The 25,584-nt window shown below is 36.3% G+C and overlaps 1 protein-coding gene across 1 annotated transcript; it reads left to right on the top strand.

The window, feature by feature from the left end:
- The first annotated feature begins 8,355 nt into the window (after positions 1–8,355).
- On the top strand, positions 8,356–25,355 carry LOC137204876 (protein LEG1 homolog). The gene is made up of 6 exons (XM_067702894.1): positions 8,356–8,656; positions 10,499–10,585; positions 12,038–12,222; positions 13,156–13,256; positions 17,228–17,466; positions 25,222–25,355. Exons 1-6 carry the CDS (start codon positions 8,356–8,358, stop codon positions 25,353–25,355), a joined length of 1,047 nt encoding a protein of 348 aa, XP_067558995.1.
- The last annotated feature ends 229 nt before the right edge of the window (positions 25,356–25,584 follow it).

The raw sequence follows: 25,584 nt of genomic DNA, 5'->3' as shown, positions 1-25,584 counted from the left end.
TGGGGGTCTGAGGATGCACAAAGGATAAGGACTCAGAGTAACATAGCAGCCTGGGTGTAATCAGTGAAAGATCTGAAAAGTTTGTCATAACATTTAAATAGTCCTGGTCTGAAAATGTGCCATCACTACCCCATGCTTGAGGCATCAGTAAACAAGCAGAATAAATTGTTCTCCATATAATAGTTCCTCACATCAACAAGATATTTCAGGTAGTGCAGGCTATGAAACTGTGAACACTACACAGGCCATGGAAGCATTTCCTGTGACACAAGGAAAATAGGGCAAAATACAGTGAGGCCTGTTGCCTGGGCAGTAGGGTGTATAGAAAATGATAGAACGTAATAATGTAAGGTAAAGTTACAATTAACTTAAGCAAGAGAAAAAAAATCTATGCTCAATTTCAAAGTCAAGCAGAGAATATTTCCAATGGGTCAATTCATATATTTTTTATAAATTAAGACTTAATAGGGTATCTGGTAAAATCTATTTATAGAACATGAACAAATGTTTTAAAAAGAGAAAATATTAAAAAAACATTAAAAAATATGTTTCTATTTAAGATGAAGGACATTTCAAAGTATTAGACGTTCTCGATGTTGCCATATGTATTTTGCTGCTAGAGAGTTGTAGAGATAAATCTGAAGAAGCAGAGAAATTATCAAGTAATATTACTACTTTTAAATTTATTAATTAGAAATTAATATTAATTAATTCATAAATTAATACTATTAATTCAATAAGAAAAAGGTAATACACCCAAAGAAAAAGTGGGCAAAAGATGTGATGGGAAAATGCAATAATAAAGAAATACAGATGGCTAATAAATTTATAAAAATATTTATCATCACAAAGATAAAGCTTAAAATTAAAACTATGACTTATCAAATCAGAAAAAAAAATGTAGATACTATCAGTCCAGTGTTAGCCCTAGACGGAAAATAGACTCTCATTAGCAGCTATATCATAAATTATTGTAAATTTTTCATCGTAATTTGGCAGTATGTATCAAAAGTCTTAAAAATGTTCATATCCTTGGGTTCAGAAATCCCAATTATAAAAATATATTTAAGAAACATAATTGAGCAAGAGTGGTAATATAGAATGACATGGAGGAAAACTGGAGAAAGTTCCAATTGGATTTCAGTTTTGTTTCCTCTTTCTATCAAAATGCTGATTTAGAATAATTCCTCATTCCCTCCTCCAAGATTAGCCCATAGGAAAAGTACCAAGAAAAAAACCAGAAAATTACAGAAATCCCTGAAGTGACTGTGTGAAGATGGTGGTGGCTTTCACCTGGAACAGGATGCAGCCAGGCAGTGAGAAAAAAAAAAAAATAAAACGACCGCATTTCCTGCTGCTTTTAAAGGAAGAAAATCAGGGCAGTATAAAAGACCCCTGTTTAGAAGTAGTTAAGGAAAACAGGAGATGAATTAACTTCTGGAAGTCACATCCTCACCTTTCCTCTTCCAAACTACCAGGGTTGATGAACTACAATTGCCCATTTGGAAGGTTGGTGTCCCAACCAGTCTTAACCTACTCAAGCTCAAAATGGACACAGCTGATTCCAAGTTCCTGAAAAACAGCTCAGATAAACATCTTATTGTTTAGGCTGTGAGATGCTTGGAGGACATCTAAGTTTTTGTAAAAACAATAAGAGTGAGCTTGATCAGGGAAAGCAAGTTACAGTTCATTATCTATTAAGCAAGTCATAGTTGAATGGATCTAACTGATGACTACCCTCGATTTTACAATACATGTACTTTACATTTGGTATTTTTCTAAGACGAAAAGAAATTTTATCAAGGTGTTTAGTTTTATTCATTTGACTGCATAAACTTCATAGATCTCTTGCAAGATCTCATAGACTTCTTTCTCTTGTTTAGAATACTTCATTCAAAATTCATTCAGTCTTCTGAAATCTAGGGCCTCAGGTTGCAGTGAATAAACTTTAATGTGTTTGATTATGGGATTTGGTTCAGACTCTACTTGAGGTTATTTAACTGCATATATTTTCTTATGTCCTGAAACGTAAATGACAGTTTGATAGGATATAAAATCCTCGGATCTAAGGTTTTTTTCCTTCACTGCTTTGAAAATTCTACTCCATTGTCTTTTTGCAGTTACTGGTGGAATATCTAAGTCATTTGATTATTATGTTTCTCTCTGCAAGTTTTTAGAATGTATCATGATTTTTTATATTCTCAAACTTACTTACCTTTCTAAAACCTGAAAAACTTTTGCATTCTAAATTACTAGTGTATTTGTATCAGTTGTCTATTTGCTATGCTATAAATCACCCCCAAACTTAGCAGCTTATAACAACATTCATGCATGAACTCACCGTCTGTGGGTCAGCAATTTGGGTTAGGCTCTGCTGGCAGATTTTCTGTTGCTCTTGCCTTGGCTCACTAATGTGATTTTTTAGTAATCTCGGGGCTGGATTGAAGCTGTATGATATAGAACAACCTCAACTTTGGTGATTGGCTTCCTGTCATCTGATTCTCCACCATGTACCTCTTCAGCAAGCTAGATGGAGCTTGTTCACATGGTGTGTGCTTTCTAAAAGGGCAAGAGCTTCCCTGGTGGCACAGTGGTTGAGAGTCCACCTGCCGATGCGGGGGACACGGGTTCGTGCCCCGGTCTGGGAAGATCCCACGTGCCGCAGAGCGGCTGGGCGCGTGAGCCATGGCCGCTGAGCCTGCGCGTCCGGAGCCTGGCTCCGCGGCGGGAGGGGCCACAGCAGTAAGAGGCCCGCGTGCCGCGAAAAAAAAAAAATTACTAAAAGGGCAAGAGCAGAAACAGCAAGGCATCTTAACGTCTAGGCTGGCAAGTTGCTCAGCATCACTTTCACTGCATTCTATGGGCAAAGCAAATCACCAATCATCTCAGTTGAAGTGGAGAAATACACTCTATCCCTTCATGGGTGGAACTGCACAGATTTTGTGGCCATTATATCTAACACAGTGATATTATCCATACAGGATTATGGACCTACTTTATCACAGGAGGGTGAGTGTCAAAACTATCAAGGAAAATATTCCTGTTTCTACCGGAGTGTCTAATTCTGAGAATTCATTTTGACATAATGAATGATAGAAAATAAGGAGAAACACAACAGGTAAGGTTTTAAATAGAACATTTAAACACGGAAGAATTATTGTTAAAAATCCACAGCAATCACCAAAAGAACGGAGAAATGGAAGTGAAAGTAAATGAAATGATGATGTTATAGGAATGTGTCCGTATGGTGTTCAGTGGGGTAGTTTCCATCTTGGTGAGTCTGCCTGGTAGTTACGAGCTGTAAGTGAATAAGGATGCCCAGGAACTATTCTCCACGGAAGACAAGTGTTGAAGGAAAGACAAGTGCCAGTAAAGACAAAGCAATGGAAATGGAGGGAATGTCTACGAAGGGAGTGAGGATTATATTTGTCAATTATTTAAAATGGAGCAACTACCAAATGTAAAATAGCTAGCTAGTGGGAAGCAGCTGCATAGCACAGGGAGATCAGCTTAGTGCTTTGTGACCACCTAGAGGGGTGGGATAGGGAGGGTGGGAGGGAGATGCAAGAGGGAGGGGATATGGGGACATATGTATACCTATAGCTGGTTCACTTTGTTATACAGCAGAAACTAATACAACAATGTAAAGCAATTATACTCCAATAAAGATATTAAAAATAAATAAAATAAAATAAAATGGAGCAGAGGACACAATGGAAAAAGCTCAAAGAGGATTCAGTGTAGCAAGAGAAAGGTGAGCCTAGGTTCAAGTATTTTGAAGGAAACTATTTGTGCTTGAGAATATTTGCTACAGCTAACCCCCAACATCTCATTTTTCTGACAGAATGACATGTCTCTAGCTGTTGATCGTGATCAACAAAGGATGTGAAGGCCTTGGGAAAAATTTTTATTTGGATAATAAAGAAAGGACAGTCAAAGCCTCACTGTACATAAATAAATCAACTCAATGGCCTGGCAACTTAGAACTGGCAACATATCAAAAAGGAATAATAAATATTAATCTATCTTTGTACAAAGATGAGTTGCATTGAATTCTGAGTTATTGTGGTTTAGGTAATCTCAAGGCAAGAACACACTGAAGCTGGAAAAAGACTTAAGTTCAAGTCTTCCATTCCAAGGGTGAGTCTGGAAAGAGTTAAACCTCTCGCCTAAGACTGGATGGATATACAGTGGCCTTGGGGATTCTACCCGTATGTGTCTCAGGCCAAGCCAAATATCTGGGAGTCACCTTTCAGATTCCTCTTTCCTTTCACATCCCATGCACTTCAGCAAAAGACAATATTATTTCTTACAAGGAAGACCACAGAGAGTCTTGAGAAAGGTTCCTCCATGTGCAAACAGAGAGGGGGAGTAGCTGCTTCTGGAGAAGGGACAAAAAAACTCCTTTTGGCCCCTTCTCTCTTATTATTTCATGGAACAAAAGCCCTAATCTCTGTGTGTGGAAATAATATGTCAACAAACTGTCACTCTGAGAACACTGGGAGAAGGTAAGATATAAACTGTGTAAACATGGGGAAAGGGGAATACATGGCAGAAGGTCTAAAACTAGAACGAGAGAAGGGTGAATAGCACTTTTCCACCTAGATGACCTAAGTTCCAATAGCTCAGAATTCAAGGTAGCCTGTCTTTGTACAAAAATAAATTAATATTTATTATTCCTCTTTGGTACGTTGCCATGTTCAAAAAATTTTTTGAAGCATATGAAGTCAAAGAAATGAATGTACTTCCAAGCTGGAAAGAAATTAGCACCAGACTCAGATATCGAAGATTGATATGTTAAAGTCCCTAATGGAAGAGGTGGTCAACATACAAGATCATACAGCTAATTTCAGCAAAGGGATAGAAACCTTAAGAAATAAGAAATGGAAATGTTAACAGAGATGAGGAATGTCTATGAAAGGTATATCAATATCTCATTAATATACCTTGCTGAGGCAAAAAAATATTGGTGAACTTGAAAATAGGCGAATAGAAATTACCAAAACATAAATGAATAAAAGATAGGGAAAAATAGAAAAGAAAAAAGAGAATGGGCAGAAGAAATATTTGAAATATTAATGACTCAGAATTTTCCAAAATTAATGAGACACATAAAACTACAAACCCATGAAGTACAGAAAACACCAAACAGGATGCATAAATTTAAAAAAATAATTAGCATATTATATGCAAACAGCTGAAAACAAAGAAAACTCCTGAAAGTATCCAGAGGAAAAAAAGAAACATTTCGTACTGTACTCTTCAGAGTAACTGAACTCTTTTTACATTGGCCTATTCAGAATATATTCAGAATACATCTCATTTCTTAAAGGCAAATGAAATTAAGTCCACTGAAAGTGTATCTATTGCATGCAAAGCAAGTTGCTGAATCATGGAAGATTTGTGAGAATAGAACTTGAGATGATTGAGTTAGGTAATCAAAATCATGTGTAGATGTGATTTATCTCGCACTTTCTTCTCTTCTGGGGTTTCAAACAGGGTGTCTAGTGATATTCTCCTCTTGTGGCTCTAGATCTCACAAGAAGTTAATGTTTAACCTGCATACCAGGTCAAGGAGTTCAGGGTACATCTTTGTTTTAAATATGTTTCTAGTGTAAAATTTTCAAGTATATCCATGTCCTTGTTCCAATGAAGATGCAGTTTTGGTGTTTTTTTTTTTTTTTTTGGTTTTGGTTTTTGCTTTTTTCCCTTTATATTTCATTCCATAGTAGAGGGAATAAAGATAATTTTACAAAGGAGTTAATAATAATCCATTTCAGACAAAAAGTATAACCAAGGAATATTTAATCAGGAAAAATATAGCCTATCTGCTATACTATTACACTTGTATAAATATATCACCTGTAATTAAAATATTAACTATAAAAGTATTTTACATGCTCTTAAGTATAAACCAGTTAAATATTTAGGGATACCTTATTTTATTTGTTTTTTAAAATTAATTTTTATTGGAGTAGGGATAGTTTATTTTAGAAACCTTGACTATACCTTCTGTTTCTGACAGCTCAAAAAATTTTATTGATTACTAGGACTCTTCATTTGTGAGCATAAAGCCATGTGTTTTGCATACAAAAAACTCTAAATCTTTTTACTCTTCGACCAAGGGTGGGGAATAGAAGGAGGATGAAAGTATGGCTCCATAGTTCTCTGGCATCTAGCTTTGCATTCTACCATTCCCAAGATAGTATCATTGTCCTTAAGCGTCGAGATGGAATTTTAGCCATCACTTTCACAATCCAACCCACAACACAGATGAAGGGATAAGGAAGTGGCATGTCCTCTTCTTGTAAGGGACATGTGGGCACCATTTCCATTTATGTTCCAGTGGCCAGCAATTAGTAATGTGGTTGCTTGGGCCAGGGATACTGGAAATGTAGTCTTAATTCTGGTTGTCCATGTTCCTAACTAAAATTCTAAGGAAGAGGAAAATTGGAAATTGACTAGGAATTTTTGCCAACAAACTGGCTTGGTCTGTTGGATACACAGGCACACTTCAAGCTTCTCCCTTGCAACAGAAACTTCTATTAAGTGGATCTTTCATATATTTTTCATAAATTCTAGTATATCAACATTCATATTTACTGTGCAATATATTAAAGCTTTTTTTTTTGAGAAGGAAGTACTCTAATATCATATGTGATATATTTTTAAATCATAATTTAGGCTTGGGAACTCCTGGAAGGTGTCTGTAGCTTTATCTATAATATTATAGGCCATCCTAACCTAAGCTATTCTTTAGGTTCTGATGCAGGAGTTCCAAAATTCAACTATTTTATATGTTAGCCAATATATCAATTTCACGTACTTTACCCCCGCCCCCGCCGGCAAACACTAGTTGAATAGCTTTTGCATGGAGAAAACTCAGCCCTTTTAGAGGATTCCATTCCTTTATAATGAAATTGTAGTCACCAGGAATTTTTTTTTATATTAGTTGAAAATTACACCTGAAATTAGAATCGGTTAGACTTTGTCTTTCCCTCTGGAATCTAGAGATATGTGATTCAGTATGGGAGCTGGTAGTTTTCATATTCAATAAATATACTAACTAAATGTATAAAAAGTTTTTTCTTAGTCTTTGGTGAGAGATAAACTAATGGGCATCTGAAGGTTTTCCATCAGGGACCTATAATCAAACATTCTCTAGAAGTACTCACAGGACTCAGCATGTAGTTATACTCATAGATAAGATTCTCTACAGTGATGTAGTAGGATATGCAGCTGAACCCTAAGGGAAAAGACGCAGGCAGAGTCTAGAGGAATGCATGTGTAGGTTTCCAGATATGCTCTCTCCCTCCCGTGAGAAGTCACACAGGGCACACTTTCCCCACAGCAACAAACGTGCAGCAACATATGTGTGATGTTTCCACCCAGGGATGCCCATTCAAAGCTCAGTGCCCAAGATGTTTATGGGGGGCTAGTCACATAGGCATCCTCTGGTTTACTAGGGGGCTGGTCACATATGAAAATTCCAGACTCTACTAGGAAGCAGGTGTTTCACACATACCTTATTGTTTGCACAGTCTAGGTAGAGTTAATCAGCTTGTCACTTAGCTGTAGATTGGGAACTTTGAGAGCTAAGTACACAAATGCCAGCCAAGGTCAACCTTGCCAGCAGGTTTTTCTTATAATAGCAATCTCAGGTTTGCTATGTAAACTCTTTTCTGCAAAGATAAGTAAATTCCATGTCTTTATATTTCCAGATGAATAAGGTCAAGACAGATGTGTAGGAGTGTGCTTAACTTCATAGGCATTAAAGGACAATGTAAATATAGTAGCAGTTTCCTAAAAGTGTTTAAAATATTGACTCATTCAACATTAAAATTTTCAACAGCTTTTTTCAACTGTCATGTGAATAATATATTGATGATGTTATTAAACAAGGGAAGCCCCCGATTTGCTTCATTTCCTTTTTTTAAATTGAAGTATAGTTGATGTACAATGTTATATTAGTTTCAGGTATACAACACAGTGATTCAACATTTTTATAGATTATACTCACTTTAAATTTATTACAAAATAATAGCTATATGTATATTGTGCTGTATAATATGATCTTGTTGATTATTTATTTTATACATAGTAGTTTGTATCTCTTAATTCCCTACCTCCAACTGCCCCCCTTCCCTTCCCTCTCTCTTCTGGTATCGTCTAGTTTGTTCTCTTTACCTGGGGAAGCAACCTGTTTTCACTGGTAAGACTTTCCCAGGGAAGGACTGTGATCTCTGGGAAAAAGAACAGAGATTTGATATGCTAGGATGTAAGCAAATACCATGACTCCTTCCTCCACTTCCCAATAAAAGCTCTGCCACAATCTCCACCCCCAGCTCGGGAGTGATGGCTTTCCTTCCTCCTTGGGCCTGTGCACTAGTTGGTTGCATTTCTGTTTCTTTAGCAGGAGCTTTCAGTCTCTCAGATCTGTATCCCCCCCTGTGGAATGAGAGTCCTGGTCAGTTCAGTGACTACAGGGTGGAGAATGGAAAGTATGTTATTGATCCCTGGGTATACTCTAAGAGAATGGGGATGTATAAAATCCTCATGAACAAAACAGCCAGTTATTTTGAAAAATTTGCACCAGATAATGAACAAAATTTTTTATGGGGATTGCCTTTACAGCATGGCTGGCAATATACTACAGGTAAGAATGACCCTTGTTTTTATTCTAATGATCTTCCAATCTAACCATGTTGTAATTGGGAAGTGGAACTCTGTATACACCAAAGCATGTCTTTGAAAATTGATTCTTTTCTTTTTCCTCTTTTCCCCTCATAACCATTATTTTTCTACTGCTTCTCCTTCTCCTCCATCAATCTTTCTGTGTTGCCTGATTTGACTAGAAACTGCAATGGGGCATATGGCATAGTTGCCAAACACAAAAAAGACTTCATATCCAACCTATTGGCCATTCTACAAATATTTATTGAAGTCCTACTAGGTGCCAGACTCTATTCTAAGCACTGGGATGAAGAAAACAGTCATGGAGATATGGACTAAAAGCAGAAGGTGATGTCAAATTAGTTTGAATTTTGTAAAGTTCTAACTATGATAACCTATATACGGAGATGGAGAGAACAGGAGTGGCACCTTGTTCATGAGGATGTTTCTCTGCAAAAGATTGATTCCTTTCAAAAATAAAATACATTCTAGTGTTTAGTTAGAAGATATGTTTGGGCCAAAGACTCCAAATGATAAGATATTTTGGCTGACGGAGAAGCTCATGAAACAGAGTGGGTGCTTCCTTCACTCCATACTGATAACACCACCAATAAGGAATTTTGTTCTGTTCTGATGGAAAAAATATAGAGAGAAGATTAAGGTTTATCTAAGATCTGAGGAGGAGTCACATACAGGAGCTACCGAAGTTGGCAATTCATGCACCTTTGTCAGGTGATGTCTTGAGACTCAAACCAACTCCTATTTATCTGGCTTTCCTCAGAGTCCAAAAGATAGAGATCCAGGAGAAATTATTAGCACGTAGTCCACCATGGGAGGCATGCCAGACTCCGGGGCCTTGGGGGCCAGCGGTAGATGGAGGCTGAATGCTTTTCTTATTCTTTCATTACATTCACATATTATGATCAAGCCTGACTAAACTCATCCAATGATGGGCTTATACGTCTCCAGCATTTTCTAAAAGCAGCTGTGGGGTGCAGGTAAGTAAGTATTGCAGACAGTTTCCCTGCCGTCAAAGACCTTACAACACAATTGAAACAGGAAAGGTATTAGAAATTAAACAGAGAACAATAAATAACAACTCTTTGTTAAAAATTAAAGTGCAAAACAAGGGACACAGTGGAGTCAGCTGGAGTAATCAGAAGAAAAAAATGCATTTGAACTGAGATTTGAAATGTGGACAGAATTTCACTGTGGAAAAAGAAACAAAATCTACTAGGGAATAAAAGAATGAACAAAAGCAGATGTTCTCGCGTGTAGCTGCACGTTGAAAAGAAATACCTAGTTTTTAAAAATATCAATGCCTAGGTCCACCACCAGAAATTCTATTCTGATTTAATAATATGGAAAATTAAGCTACAGAAAAGAGCCTGGAAATAGCATGGCATAGGTATACGTGACTGAGTGCAGGTGTGTGTGCACGCTCACGTGCGTGTGCAGTCTGAGGAATAATCAATTAGGAAAACTCACACTTGTAATATTCATGCAGGTTAATAGCATTAACAAGTTCTTTATCAATCATTGCTTTGAGAAGGATTACGTTAGGAAAAGGAGAATAATTACAAAAGCAAGTAATATTCAAAACAGATAATCCAAAAGTGGAATACTGTGGTGATGTTAGATCAAGGAATAGAAATTGGTTCTGAGATGGGAAATGAAGGGTAAAGAGTGATAGGAAGATAAACACAAGTCATCAAAAGAGAAATGTTTGTGCATCTTTGCAAACAAACTGCGCCTAGGTAAGAAACAATTATCACCAGCTTCAAAATGTGCATAATAAATAATCCGTGCATCCTCTCTCTTCTAGGAAGATTAGTTGATCCCAGCCGAAGGACAGACTGTGGCTATGAATATGGAGATCGTTTGTGCATCTCTGTGGACAGCTGGTGGGCTGGTATGTTCATTTAATAGAAAAATAGGTAATAACCTTCCCGCAAAGAAAATATTCAACCTAAAATCTGAGGGACAGAGACAAAACAAAAACAGCACTATTCCTCTGTAAAAAGGAATTTACTTCATCATGTCCCTGTGGCCTTTATGTCACATTCTACGATTTATGGCCACAATTTTAATAATGATTCCTTAGGACATATTTCACATGGGGACTGAATTGAGGAACAGCAAAGGACGATGGCCTTTGAACGACCAGCATTGGCAGTTAGATGGGAGGTCCCACTAGCCAGAGGGTCTCCAAGGACGAGGAAGGATGAGAAAGGAGAGGACAAGAAAATAATGCTTTCTTCTCATTTTGCTCAGATAAAATGTGTTTAACTTTGAAACTCATAAAAATGTCAGAGATTAATCTACCACAAATTGTTCTATCAATCAGTAATCTAAGGCCTCTGTCAGATATTTAATACTAAAATAATTAGAAGGTAGTTTCTAATTCTTTAGCTTTATTTTGTATTTTAGTAGTGAAATTAATTTACACTCACTTTCTTAGAGATATTTCCCAATAATTAGAAACAAGGTCACATTAAATTTCACTTTCTTGCAGTGACACACATCATATACACCTTTACCTATTTTTCTCATAGGATACCAATGGAGTCTTTTCAGACTCACAAATAGTCATGACTACGGATCTAGAATTCAGGCTTCTTTTGTCTCACATGGACTCCATAGTTTGGAGTATAAGCCTGCTACCCTGGGGCGTAGGACTGCATTCAAAATACATGTCTATGATGAAAAATGTTCTGCATCACCAGTGGGAATCAGTACAACAAGCTTTACAGTCAACTATATCATGATGTCTAAATTTGCTGGAATAGGTTCCATTTAGAGAGAAATTTTAAAAATCTTAATTCAGTGTTAATTTAATTATCCAAAGATCTATTGCCAACACTTACCCAACATTTTTGCTTTAAAGACCTAATGTAAGACAAAGACTTTGTGATGTCATGGTTGCACATTAAACTTGGTTAAATAAAATACAAAATATCAATACTATAACCATATTAAGATAATTTAGGAAAAAAATCACATTTCATGGTAAAACCCCAGCTAGAGGTGTTGTATCATTCTTTGCACAAGTAGATATCTTTCTTTCATTTTTACATAATGCTTTGAAAAATGAATGGTACCAAATTCATGAAAATTACTTTTTGTTTTAAAATATTGTAGTCAACTATTTTAACCCATATTCATTTCTAATTGTAGGGTTATTAACAGAAACATGTTCAAGTTATGTATAGGATCCTTAGGGAGATTTTCAATATTTTGCAGTGACTTTTTTTCATGTTCCTGGATCTGTGAGTTTTTGCTTAATGGTTTACAGATTACTTTAAAATATCCTCTATCACATTTATTAGTGCTTGTGGTAATAACAAGTACTTTGCAATTACAGATATAAATTACTTTCTATGTGCACTACCCTTCCTTGCTGCGGTTGATTCTGGCATAATGGGGATATCATCAGATCAAGTCCTGCTTTTGCCACCACCCAAGGACCAGACAAAGTTTTGTCTTAATATTTCTAGTTGTCAGTCATCCTTTCCTAAGACGATGAAGAAGTGGAATGCCCTTTACAAGGTGCCTTTATTAAGTTTTATAATTTATTCTCTTAGGAGGTGGTAAGGTAATTTCTTTTCTTTTTTTTTGTATAATGCTTTCTGTTTAGGTTTTTGTGTGCATTATATGCTATAAAAATGTAAAATTTTATGCCAGCTATATTAATGTCATTACATTACAGCAGGGCATTACATGTCATTTACACCCTCTGAACCAATGCAGCATTAACAGAAAATCTATCCACTTTCTCACACTAAATAAGCCATACATAAATGTGAGAGCACATAGGATATCTCACTGAATGAAAGGATTATTCTGGTAAATTGAACCTTCAAGTCAACTGAGCAATAACACTTGGGAGAAATATGATTATGGAGTTGGTTTTAGAATAGTCAATTAACTTATTTCAAGTGATTTGATAATCGGTCACAAATAGGTATATCTAAACAATTACGTGGCAATCAAAACCAAATATTCAGTGACCAAAATAAAATACATTGGTTAAGCACACTCATGAACCAAAATCAATGCTAAAAGATAGATTTACTAGTTCTATAGATTATTAGTTCATTTTTAAAGATGTGATTAAATTAAATATTCTGGTAACTTCCCCCTTTTCTTAATGTTAAACTTTTGTGGTAATTTCAACTATGGTAGCAGAAAAACAACTGCTAATCAAAAAGTAAAGTTCTCTAGGTCAGTATAAAATGCTGACTTTCGGGAAAACACATGCAGTTCATCTCTTATAGATGCACTCAATATTACTACTAATAATAGATAATTATTATAGTCTTTACAGAGTGTTAGTCACTAATGGCTTACACAAATTAATCCATAGAAACAAAATTTTCCTGTCATGTAGAATATTGCTAAATTGTAAACGTGAACAAAATTAAATTGTAGAGAATTGTTATAGTTGCTCAAATATGAATACATTTCTTCTCTTTACTATAGCGTTTGCAGTCACCTTCTAGTAGCTTTGATGACTTGTTGAAGTACTTGTGGGATGCACATCTCTCATCCTTGAAAGATGCTTACAAAATTTTTGAAGATAGGTAAGAATGGATCCCAAGTTATTTCTACTTAATACGGCAAATAATTTTTCATCTTACTTATGCCTTTTTATTCGTTTTCTAATATAAATCTTCCTATTAAATGTTATATTTAATCATTGGGGATTTTAATGATGATGTGTGATTATTTTAGTATGATCAGGCTTAAAAATTGTTTTGTGAAGAAGGGGCAAAAATTTGAGAAAAAAAATCTTGTACCAACCAACCAACCAACCACCACCTAACCAACCAACCAACCAAAAAAACATACAACAAATTTCTCTCTATTAAAAAAAAAAGAAAAGAAATTATCACTGTTTTTTTTTAATCATAGGCACATAATATGGTAGCTACATACTTGGGGAAGAAAATTCAGTAGCATCAGGGTTTGCATACTAAATAGCCTAGAAGATTATCAAGCCACTCCACAGGTACACTTAGAAGTATTATACACCTAGATTTGAGAGTGTAAGAATGATTTGTGTTAAGATGTGAATAGCACTGTATTAGTTAGTGTTTTCCACAGAGACAGACCCAATAGGAGATGATAGATTTATAGATAGATGATAGATAGATATAGATTTTTTGTAAGGAACTGGCTCCTATGACTATGGAGGGTGGCAAATCTATAATTTGCAAAGCCAACGTCCAGTTCAAGTAAAAAGGCTGCAGCTGCTATAGAACCAGGAAGAGCCTATGTCTCAGTCTGAAGGCCATCAGCCAAGAGAATTCTCTCTTACTCACTGAAAGATTAATTTTTGTTCTAGTCAGGCTTTCAACTGATTGGAGGAAGCTTATCCACATTATAGAGGGCAAGCTGCTTTACTCTGTCTACAGATTTATATGGTAATATCTTCCAAAAATCCCCTCACAGAAATACCCAAAATAATGTTTGACCAAATATCTGGGCACCCTGTGGCCCAGTCAAGTTGGTGCATAAAATCAATGATTACAGACACTACTTAGGGGGTGGAGTCAATCCCCAAGAGTGAAGTATGGGCTAGAAATCTGGGTATAGTATAAAACAGGAACAACAACAACAACCAAAATCAGGGCTCATTGGCATTATACAAGCAAATTTGCAAATCCACGCAAGAATGTTGGGTACCTCATATTCCACTGGTTGTTGTCTGTCTCATGAACTCCATCATCCAGTAAGGTAAATAAATCACCCGATTAGCAGATTCACAGCATATGTCCTTCTTTACCTATTGGTTTCAACAACTAGGTATTAAATTGGGCAATCCAAACAGTGATAAACTCAGTTTTCTCAACTTTGAACTTGTAATAATAACAGTACATACTACATAGGGTAATTTGGGGGATTAAATCTATCTATGCATCATGCTTAACTATCATCATCACAAGAGGCAGTAGAGGGCAGTTGTAAAGAACATGAACTTTAAAGCCAAGTTGCTAGGGTTTCAGTCCTGACTCTGCAGTTAATTAGATGTGAGGCCCTGTATTGCATCCAGTTTTTCTCACACGAATGTGAGGCACAATCAACAGCCATTAACCCTCAGCGTCATATGACAGTAAGTGTTGATTGCTCACGTGCCTGAGGTTTAGCCGGGCAGCTCTGCGGATCTTTCCTGAGCTCATGTCATGTTGGCTGATTTTTACCGGCCCCACAGGGGCGAGTGGGAAAGCTCAGCTCTGCTCCACTTGTCTCTCGTTCTCCATCAGGCAAGCCTGGGTGTTCTTCACTGTGATGACAGAATAGCAAGAGAGAGAAACCAAGTGTGAAAATGCATTTTAAGCTTATGCTGTGTCAAGTAGGCTAATATTTAATTTTTAATTGAAGTATAGTTGATTGACAATATTGTGTTAGTTTTAGGTATACAGCAAGGTAATTTGGTTTTATAATATATGTATATATATAAATATATATTTATATACATGTATATGTACATATACATACATATGTATCTATATTATTTTTTATGCTTTTCCATTATAGTTTATTACAAGATATTGAATATAGTCCCCTGTGCTATACAGTACATCCTTATTTATCTATTTTATACATGGTAGTGTGTATCTGGGGAAGGGGCACTGGAAAATGACAAGCCAAAAAACAGGGACATAGAGAGTATTGAAGAATTGAGGCCATGTTTACAATCTGTACAGCCTGGGAACTTCCTTAAAACCTCATGAGTTACTTTCTTTAGGTAAAAATAAACACTAGTTGTTTCTTTACATGAGACAATACTGAACCCTGTGTAGTCTACATATACTTAAATAAAACTGTGGTCCTGGATCTGCAGATTGGCTGGTACATGTATATATTTTATGTTTTAAAATATATTTTAAATTAAAATGAGCCTTTTAAGGTGTATTTTTCTTTTTGCTTGGACATATTTTAACTGACTTATTGGTTCAATTGTTCAATAGCACATTCAACAGAATAATGTGAAAGGCTTCCATTGAATTTCACTTGTGCTCCTATGGCCTCTGTGTCTTGATCTGGTGCCCACATCCCTTTCCCCCTTTCCTAGTGTTGCTGACTCCCCTGCAATTTGTTTAACCCATTGTTACTAGGGACATGTGGCTATTGGTCAAAATCCGTATGAATTCACATTTCCTTTAATCCTTACTTCATAATCAGCTGTGATGTGACTAAAAATAGTCAACTGTGAATCCAAACCAAACTCTTCTCTCATTAAGAGTCCACTGTATGCAGTCTTCCACTTCTGGGTGTTAGAGGCAGGGAGGAGCCTGTGTGCATGTGAATGAAACACAGCAAGGTTTCTTCTCTGGGCTATGTCATGATTTGCTTAACATTGACAAACATGATGCAAATGTTTTCTGTTTAATAGACCCTACATATGTACTTTGGAAACAGAAAAATTAGGATATAACCTAATTACTAGAAAATTGAATATAATCTAAAGAGAAAACAAACTTTTAAATATATGAGTAGTATAGTGCTTTGGGAATATAGTGGAGTAGGAAATAGTTGATTCCACCTCAGGTGGGATGGCAAACTTTGTGAAGGAGGTGACACCTATGATGAGACTTAAAAGAGAATGTAGCTGGTGAGCAAAGCAGGGAGTAGACAGTGTTTCAGGGGGAACAACTTCGTTCAAAACCTGCAAGTTGTTCAGCAGTGGGTGGGGACAGGAGCCATGAATTATATAGTTATAAAACTAATTACTTAGTGGGAAGCAGCCGCATGGCACAGGGATATCGGCTCGGTGCTTTGTGACCGCCTGGAGGGGTGGGATAGGGAGGGTGGGAGGGAGGGAGATGCAAGAGGGAAGAGATATGGGAACATATGTATATGTATGACTGATTCACTTTGTTATAAAGCAGAAACTAACACACCATTGTAAAGCAATTATACCCTAATAAAGATGTTAAAAAAAAAAAAAAAAAAAAAAAACCAATTAAGCCATAAAAAAAAAAAAAAAAAACAAAAACTAATTACTACACCCTAACCTTTCCACTGTAATAACTTGTTCCCCAAATAGGTGAGAGTTTGGTTTCCCGGAAGATTTCCTCCACTAGAATAAAACCCACGTATTCAGAGAATCAGACCAGAAAATCAGACATCCGTCTCTCTAGGGTGCTCAGTGTTTTAGGGGTCTCCTGACGCTAGGAAATCAACAGTTTTACTAAGGCTGTCTGAGTCTAGCAGAGATTTTACCTTGGAAACTTTTATTTTTATCTGCACATTTCTACTATTTAGTCATAGTCTAACACCTGGTTATATGATTCCCAAGGTATAAGGTATCTGGTTAATAGAGATAAAAAACTCAAAATAAAATATAAACAACTGATGGGATGGTCCTTTCCAAATTTAAAATTTTAACTAGTTATATCTTCAAAGGCAGGCACTCAAGCCATCAAATTCTAAAACTAAAAACTATATTCTTAGTTTGTTGGCAGAAGGTGATCTTTCCTAGAAAATGACGAGGCTGAAATTCTGAGTGGAGTAATTATAATTGTACATGTTTCCACTTGTCTTTTAGGTTAGAATATTATTCTAAACCAGAAGCAGATTTTGGAAGAGATTGGTGTGTGGCTTTGGACTATTTAGCTGCAGCCAGCTTTCCTACAACCTTTATTCAAGTATCTGGGTTCCAGAAGGGCCTGCCACCACGAGTGCTTGTTGATGGGGATAAAGCCCCCTTCATCAGTGACTTTACTGACTTTCAGAACACAGTCCTGCTTGGTCTAAATCTTCTTCACCAAGTGGATAACGCTACAGGTAAAGGCCTTATAAACAATACCTTAAAGAAAATCAATATTGTGTTGAATAGATAAAGGAAGAAATGATGATTATCAGAGATATATGTTGTTAAAGCACATACTCTGAAAGAAAGTCATGGTTTCTTAAGGGTATCCATTACACACATTTTGGTCCTTGCATTCATGGCTTGTCCCTTCTTATGGGTCCTGTTAGACTGCACCCCACAGTCCTGCAATCCTTGCAACAGCCCAGCCATGTCAGCTACAGAGACTTCAGCCATTTACCAGACAGGAAATCTTACAAAGTCAGAGGCAAAGGGCCTGGAGCGACACCCCACGGTGGTACAGCCAATAGCCGGCAGGACACAGTAACAACCTTCGCTACACAGGGGAGGAGGAGGCTATCAGTTATAAGGGACGTGACATCAGAAGGGCTCCTTGGTTTCCAGGGGGATTGTTGGAATATGCCTCCCCTCAGCTCTTTGGGTTAGAAACTCGCATGGGCCACTGTTTCCTGTTGAGTACCCAACATACTGGAGCCGTTTGGTCCGAGGACTAGAACAATCATTAGCTGAGGGTTGAGCTGATCACGAAGGTAGCTACTGATTAAAGTTTCAGCTTAGGAGGGGGAGGCAATCATGCACATAAATTAAGGGTAAGGCAGTGCCGGGTGGAGTAAGGCATATACAGACAGCAAGAGAGCAGCCATCTTATGGGGCCTGACCATACAGGTCCTTATTTACCCATGAAGCTACCAGACTACTTCGTGTACTTTATTCATCTACAAACACAGATATATTCTTTTTTGTTGTTGTTGTTATAGTATTTTTTTTTAAAGAAAATCCTTAATATCACTGTCAGATTTAGAAAAAAAAAAAAAAAGAAAACCTGCCGTGATTAATGAGAAAACTAGCAAACTGACTTATGTGAGTTCCCTCCATCCAGCCTTACTAGTCATGGCAGAAGTATTCTGCTTCAGCCCCTCAATTGTAGGGTTTCCTAGCAGAGTGAAAACCGGAAGAAATCTTTAATTGCAAGTTTGACTCACTACATCATCCTAATTTTCCAGACATGCTCTTATGCAGTGAACCAAACTTAAAACATAATTAAAATATTAGTATTTTAAAAACAACAAAGTGAATCTGAAAGATTTAAAAGACATAAAAGCAAAGAAAACATTAAACCATAAGTTTTTGAACTCTTATTTGCATTAAGTAGAGTAAAAAACCCAAATGTCTTAGGGGCTTCATACAACTGAAGTCTTTTCTTGCTCCAGTAATGGTTCCAGGGCAGTGTTCTCAGTCCGTGGCAGCTTTCCTTCACACAATGAGTAGCAGACTGAACATCCTTACATCTGTGGTTCTTCCAGCCCCTGGCCTCTACATTATTCACATTTCACCAGCAGAAAGACACTATAGTGTTGGAGAAAGCCTGGATATTTCTCTCACTTCATCTCATACTCTATTGGTACGAAATAGTCACATTGTCCCATATCTGGACACAAAGGGGGCTAAGGAATTAAATTGTTGCCCAGGAACCACTGCTGTGTGACAAATCTACACCATGAAAGGAGATGCATGAATTTTAGGAGTTGCCTAGCCATCTTTGTCAAATTATTACATAGTATAATTGCATTCTAGGCCTGGATGGTATAAGCTGGCTCTTACCTGTTAACATGTAAAGGGTAAAGAAATGAGTCAAGAGTTGAAAGTCCTTGAAAGCTTGGAAGGCCCATACTACAATATTTTATTACAAGATTCAATTTTATTTAAATTTAGCTTTGGATTTAATATGTGGTTTTGAGTTACTCTCACAAGAAAAAAATTGGTGATTAAATACTGAAAACTACTGATTTAAAAAAAAACTTTGATAGCATAATTGTTTAGATATCACATAATAAGGCATTTACTATTATCTATCCATTATTCTCATGGCCAACCACTCTCCACATTCCCACTGACACTCAGACTTCAGGAACAGTGCCAAAGGCCTTGGAATTTCCAAATAAGCAGAGGATAGGGAAAACATATATTAAAAGCAAAGCATAATTAAAATACAAATAGTGCCATTTAATACTGAACATTTTAAATTAATTCAATAGAAATACATATTTACATTCACAAAAATACTTTCAAAGTATCATTTAACACTTTTTAGTCTCCAGAAGTATTTTATGACGTTCTTCACAAGGAACCTGAGTTAAATTCATTTGAATAAATAAGTAAAATCAAACTTTTCAGGCCTCAGGTTAGCTCTTTAACATTTTCACTGATGATAAGAATTGGCATGGAGGAGTTTTTTTATTTCTAATTATGTAAAATTCTCAACAACCTCTCCATCTTCAGTGGCAACAGCTTTTAAACCTTGACTACACATATTCTAACACTAGAGAACTCATATTAAAGCTGAGAAATAATACTAGGTAATAAATAAGTAGTAAGAAAAGAAAGCTTGCATAGGTTTTTTGTTTTTTTCATGGGTGATATTGAAAATAAACAATGAAGACTGAGTGAAGGTTCAAAACTGTCAGAAGCTAGATTCAAGGTAATGAAATTCAAAGTGCTTTAAAAACTTATTAAACTTTATGTTTCAAGGCTGAGGCCAGCTGACCCCTTCACTGCCCCCATCCTGACCAAGAAGGTCATTGACTCATCCTCCTTTCTTTGAATAAGGACAACGGTTTGCTGAAGTGTGATGCGTGAAGAAGTGGGAGAAAATGAGCTTGGGCATCTCAAAAGCTTCAATTCAGATAGCAACATAGGAGGCTCCTGAGCTTACCTCTTTCAATAGACACACCTAATCTAGGGCTACATACAAAACAATTCCTTCTGGAAAGAATCCAGAAACTAGCTGAGTGACTCCTACACATCAGGCGAATGAGAAAAAAAATCCCACATTGAAACAGGAAGGAGGATCTGTGCTATAAACCCCCCCCACCCCCACCCCGGCACAGTGACACATGCCTCGGAGGGATCTTACAACTCCCAGATTCTCCCTGAGTAGTGAAGGGTTTGGATCTGCCATCTCAGCTTTTAAGACTTCCACCTGAGAGATGGGCCGCCAAAACATCTAGCTTTGAAAGGCAACAGGGATGGCATCCATGAGACCCAGGAGGCTGAAGTAAATGAGAGATACTTCTCAAAGGGCTTGTGCAAACTCACTGTGGCAAGCCCCTCAGAGCCCAAAGCAGAGGCAGCAGACTGAAATGGGCCCAGTCTTTCCATGAAAGAGGCCTATTTGCTTATCTTCATAGCTGCAGACTGAACGGCAGTCTTGTAATTTAATGCACATCAAGGGGCTGGCTACAATATTCTCCAGAGACTGGAATCCCATTGGTGCCATATTCACGCTCTTCCTCTGTCTCTCTCCAGATTGCTGATATATCCTGGAAAGGAAATTGTGCACACATTTGGTGCCCCACTTTTTTACAGCTGCCATGCTAGGGGATACCCCTTGAGTGCCTGGCTGCAGTCTCCAGCAGAGTTTAAGTTCATGGGTTCCACAGGACTGTAACAAACAAAAGCTATTGCCTGAGGATCCAGCTTACAATCAGCCTACATCTAGGTGCTACCTGAGATCCTCCCCTTTGGGACACTGACAGGTCTTGGCACACCCTCAATTACTGGAAGACACTAAGCACACAAAAAAAAAAAACTGCTTAGACAATCACAAAGATTGAGAAACAACCAAGAACTGGGTCAGGGTTAAATGATAAATTTCATGTCCTATACAAGGCCACTCCTTCAAGACAGGGAGGGATGGCTGTTTTATACAATGCATAGAAATCAAAACAGAAAGTCAAGAAATGTGAAGAAAAAAGGAATATGTTCCAAATGAAAGAACAAGATAACACCTCAGAAGAAAACCCTAATGAAACAGAGATAAGTGATTACCTGATAAAGAGTTCAAAATATGGGTCATGAAATGCTCACTGGGGTCAGGAGAACAATGCATGAACATTGTAAAGTAAAAAAGTAAAAGTAAAAAAATTTGACGCAGAGAAGATACCAGATAGAAATCGCAGAGCTGAAGAATACAATAGCTGAACTAAAAAATTCAATAGAGGGGCTCAGTCACAGACTGTTGAAGTGGAAGAAAGGATCAACGAACTCAAAGACAAGGCCGTGAAATTCATCCAACTAAAGAAGCATGGAATTCCCTGGTGGTCCAGTGGTTAGGACTCTGTGCTTCCACTGAACTGCTGGGGGCATGGATTCGACGCCTGGTCGGAGAACTAAGATCCCAGTGTGACCAAAAAAAAAAAAAAAAAAAAAAAATTAAACAGAGTAAAGATAGCTTAAGTTCCAAATAAAATGAACCTAAGGAGACCCACACCAAGACACATTATAATTAAATTATTCAAAAGTTAAAGACAAGGAGAGACTCTTAAAAATAACAGAAGAAAAACAACTTATTATGTAGAAGGGAACATCCATAAGACTGTCAGCAGGTTTTTCAGCAGGAGCTTTGCAGGCCAGAGGGAGTGGCACAATATATTCAAAGCACTTGAAAGAAAACCCTGCCAGACAAGAGTGCTCTACCTGGCAAAGCTGTTTGTCAGAATTGAAGGTAGCTTTTTGAAGAAAAGCAAAAGCTGGAGTTCATCACCATGAAGCAGCCTTATAAGAAATGTTAAAGGGACTTTTTAAAGCTGAAACAAAATGGTGCTAATTAGTAGCAGGAAAACATATAAAATTGATTTTATTGATAAAGGTAAAATACAGTTAAATTCAGAATAATCTAATGTTGTAATGGTGGTGGGTTAATCATTTATGAATCTAGTATGAAGATTAAAAGACTAAAGAGTAAAAATAACTATAACTACAATTACTTGTTAATGGGTACATAAGACAAGAGATGTCAATTGTGACACTGAGAACATAAAACTTGGGGGATGGGGCGTGAGAGTAAAAATGCAGAACTTTAGAATGTCTTCAAACTTAAGTTGTAGGCTTAAAGTAGACTGTTATAAATATAACATATTTTATGTTAAGTCTCATGGTAACCACAAAGCAAAACTCTATAGTAGATACAAAAAAAAGGTAAAGAGAAAGGAATCTAAGCATATCCTACAGAAAGTCATCAGTCACACAGAAAGAGAGCAAGAAAAAAAGAAAAGCACAAAGGAATTATAAAACAACCAGAAACAACGAACAAAATGGCAATAAGTCCACACCTATCAATAATTACTTTAACTGTCAATGGACTAAATTCTCCAATCAAAAGACATAGAATGGCTGAGTGGATAAAAGGTAAGACCCAACTGCATGCTGCCTACAAGAGACTCACCTCAGCTTTAAGGAAACTCAGACTGAAAGTGAAGGGTTGGAAAAAGATATCCCATGCAAATGGAAACCAAAAGAAAGCTCAGGTAGCTATACTTATATCAGAAAAAATAGACTTTAAGACAAACATTGTAAGAAGAGACAAAGAGGATCAGTATATAATAATAAAGGTTCAATTCCACAGGAGGATACAACATTTGTAAATATTTATGCACCCAACATAGGAGGACCTAAATATATAAAGCACGTATTAACAGATCTGAAGGGAGAAATAAATAGCAAAAAAATAATACTAGGGGACTTCAACATATCAATAGATAGATCATCCAGGGAGAAAATCAATAAGGAAACATCTAGGATTGAAGAGTATTTTGGCGATTATTAGAGTTTGCAAACCACTGGCCCAATAATGGATCAAGGCATTTTCGTTTGGTCTACAAATATAAATATTTAAAATATCAAATTATTTGTGAAAATATAATAATGATAAATTTCATGAAAAGAATCTAAATTTCTGAGACTCTCCTAAAAACATTATAATGCAGGGTATGGTGGGCCCATATTTCTGCATGTCACCAAGTTCCTGAAGTTGAGTAGGAACTGCCTCTCCTTGAAATAGTTTTTATAGCTACCATCACTACTAATTTTCTTTTTTATTTTCTCTTTATTATTCTACCTCTTTATTTCCACCCCAGATTTATCTTAAGGTGAAATTCCAGGATCCCTGAATTCCCTCCATGGGTTTTCACATGGCCAGGTCTGCAAACATCTGGCCCCAGTGAACAGCGTCCCATGGACACAGCAATCCTTGGGTGCACAGCTGCACAGTGCACAACTCCCACTACTAATTTTCTATATTTATCTAATCTCAAACATTTATGTTACCTTCCTAGTCTCTGTGGACATTAGCTTTTGCAGCCTCCAATATAAGTAATGACTAGTGTTATATATATGAGTTAAATCCCTCAAGGAATGAGTACTGGTAATTGTGCAGTATCAATAGATCACATTTTTTTTGCCCCTATGCAAAATCAAAACCAGTTGAGACAAGCAAAGGAATGAGTGAATGGAACCTCAGCTTTAATGCTGGAAAACAATTGAAGAATATGATTTAGGCATGCAGCAACAATGTTCTTGCTACTACATACCCTTACACTAGACCTGGGAAAGGGCACCCAAAGGAAAGTTTGCAGAATAGGTCAGTATCCTAGTATCACTTCCTCACTAGTCTAGATAGGAAAAAGAGAAAAAGAGCTATTCCTGGATCTTAGGACTTTAGTAGATTAGCTCTAGCCAATTGAAAAGCATGAACTGAAGGCTCACACCCATTAATCAGGTAACATGCTTTATCTCCATGGAAAGGAGCAAAGGATGTTCATGAAAATAGCTCTTAATGGAAATTAAGCATTATCCTCCTATCCCCAAAGAGCCTAGGAAAATAAAGAAGTATACCTGGGACCAAGTATTCTGGATACTGCCAAACTGTTACCTCTTATACAGTAACAGATCTAACCTAAAATATTTCTTCTTTTCAAAAACTGTTTTTAAAACTCTAACTTATTTTCTCTTTAGTTAAAATGCACTTTAATTGCTGTACATTTTACTGATTTATTTTTAAGTATATGTAATATATTAAAACTTAAAAAGTCTAAGTGACACATCAAATGAAAACAAAGTCTTCTTTACCATCTTTCTTCACTTGTATCTCTTGGTCTTCCACCTAATTTTAAAAAATCAGTCCTTGGTGCAAATTTATTGAATTTTAAAAAATACTTAAAACAGTGCAAATAAATGAATAAATAAAACCTATGTTGTCTGTACAAATGAAATTATACTCACTGCTCTGCACTATACTTTTTACTAAAAAATCTTCATGGAGCTTTTTCTGTATCAGGACATATTGATCCAACCCACTCTGTTTAAATGATATGTAGTGTTTCATTTAATGAATATACCATAACTGTGGACATTATTTTCCATTATAAGTTGGTAGCAATAATGTAACAATGGCATTTTATGTATACATTTCTTGCCATAATTTATTATTTTACCAATAAATGTGTAGAAAGGAACTGTATTCAAGTTGATGGGTCATATATTGCCAAATGGTATTCAAAAAAATTTTCAGGAGTTTACATTTTTGTTATAAAACTATGAATTAAGGTTCTTATTTTCTCCAACCTACTATCATATAGCAATTTCTATAATTTGTGTGTAATGTAGAAAGTGCTACTTCACTCATGAATTTACAATTCTTTGACTGTGTTTGTGTGCTTTTCCCAGTTTTCTGGTTAATTGCTTATATTTCTTACTGATTTTTGTATGAAGATCTGGTCAATTAATTTTAAATTAAAACACTTTATGTGTATAATTATCATGTAATGTACATATATATTTGTATCCAAAATACATAGAATTAAAAAAAATAAACATTTTAGCAAATGCATATACATTTAAATTTACATGTAATTATTTTATATTTTTCCCAGATTCACTATCTTTGACTATATGGAAAATTTTAATGAAGACACAGGTTGCAAAGAAGCTAGCTCAAGAGATTTCTGAAGCAATCCTTGCAATCTTTAATCCAACGTTTCTGGAAATGATTAATGAATTAAAATGAACAATTCTAACAAATTGAACAACAGTAATTTCAAAATTTAACACAATCATAATCATACAGTTTTCTTGTTTTTCGTGTTTTTGACTTATGCTCATTTGTTAGGATTTTGTCCATGCATTCCTAACTTTAAATTCAACTTAATGCAATGATTATTTTGCTCAATTAATAATTCTTGATTTTTGAATTCATTAACGCTTAAAATGTTTAGGATCTAAAGAAAATTGTATTA

Source organism: Pseudorca crassidens, chromosome 13, assembly GCF_039906515.1.
Source record: "Pseudorca crassidens isolate mPseCra1 chromosome 13, mPseCra1.hap1, whole genome shotgun sequence".
Classification (NCBI taxonomy): Eukaryota; Metazoa; Chordata; class Mammalia; order Artiodactyla; family Delphinidae; genus Pseudorca; species Pseudorca crassidens.
The sequence above is the reverse complement of the archived record's forward strand: the minus strand, read 5'-3'. Positions and strand labels throughout refer to the sequence as shown.

Coding starts and splice junctions, on each gene's coding strand:
- LOC137204876 (XM_067702894.1), top strand. CDS start 8,356: ATGGCTTTCCTTCCTCCTTGGGCCTGTGCACTAGTTGGTTGCATTTCT. Junction 8,657..10,498: donor TGGCTGGCAATATACTACAG/GTAAGAATGACC, acceptor TCTCTCTTCTAG/GAAGATTAGTTGATCCCAGC. Junction 17,467..25,221: donor CCAAGTGGATAACGCTACAG/GTAAAGGCCTTA, acceptor TATTTTTCCCAG/ATTCACTATCTTTGACTATA.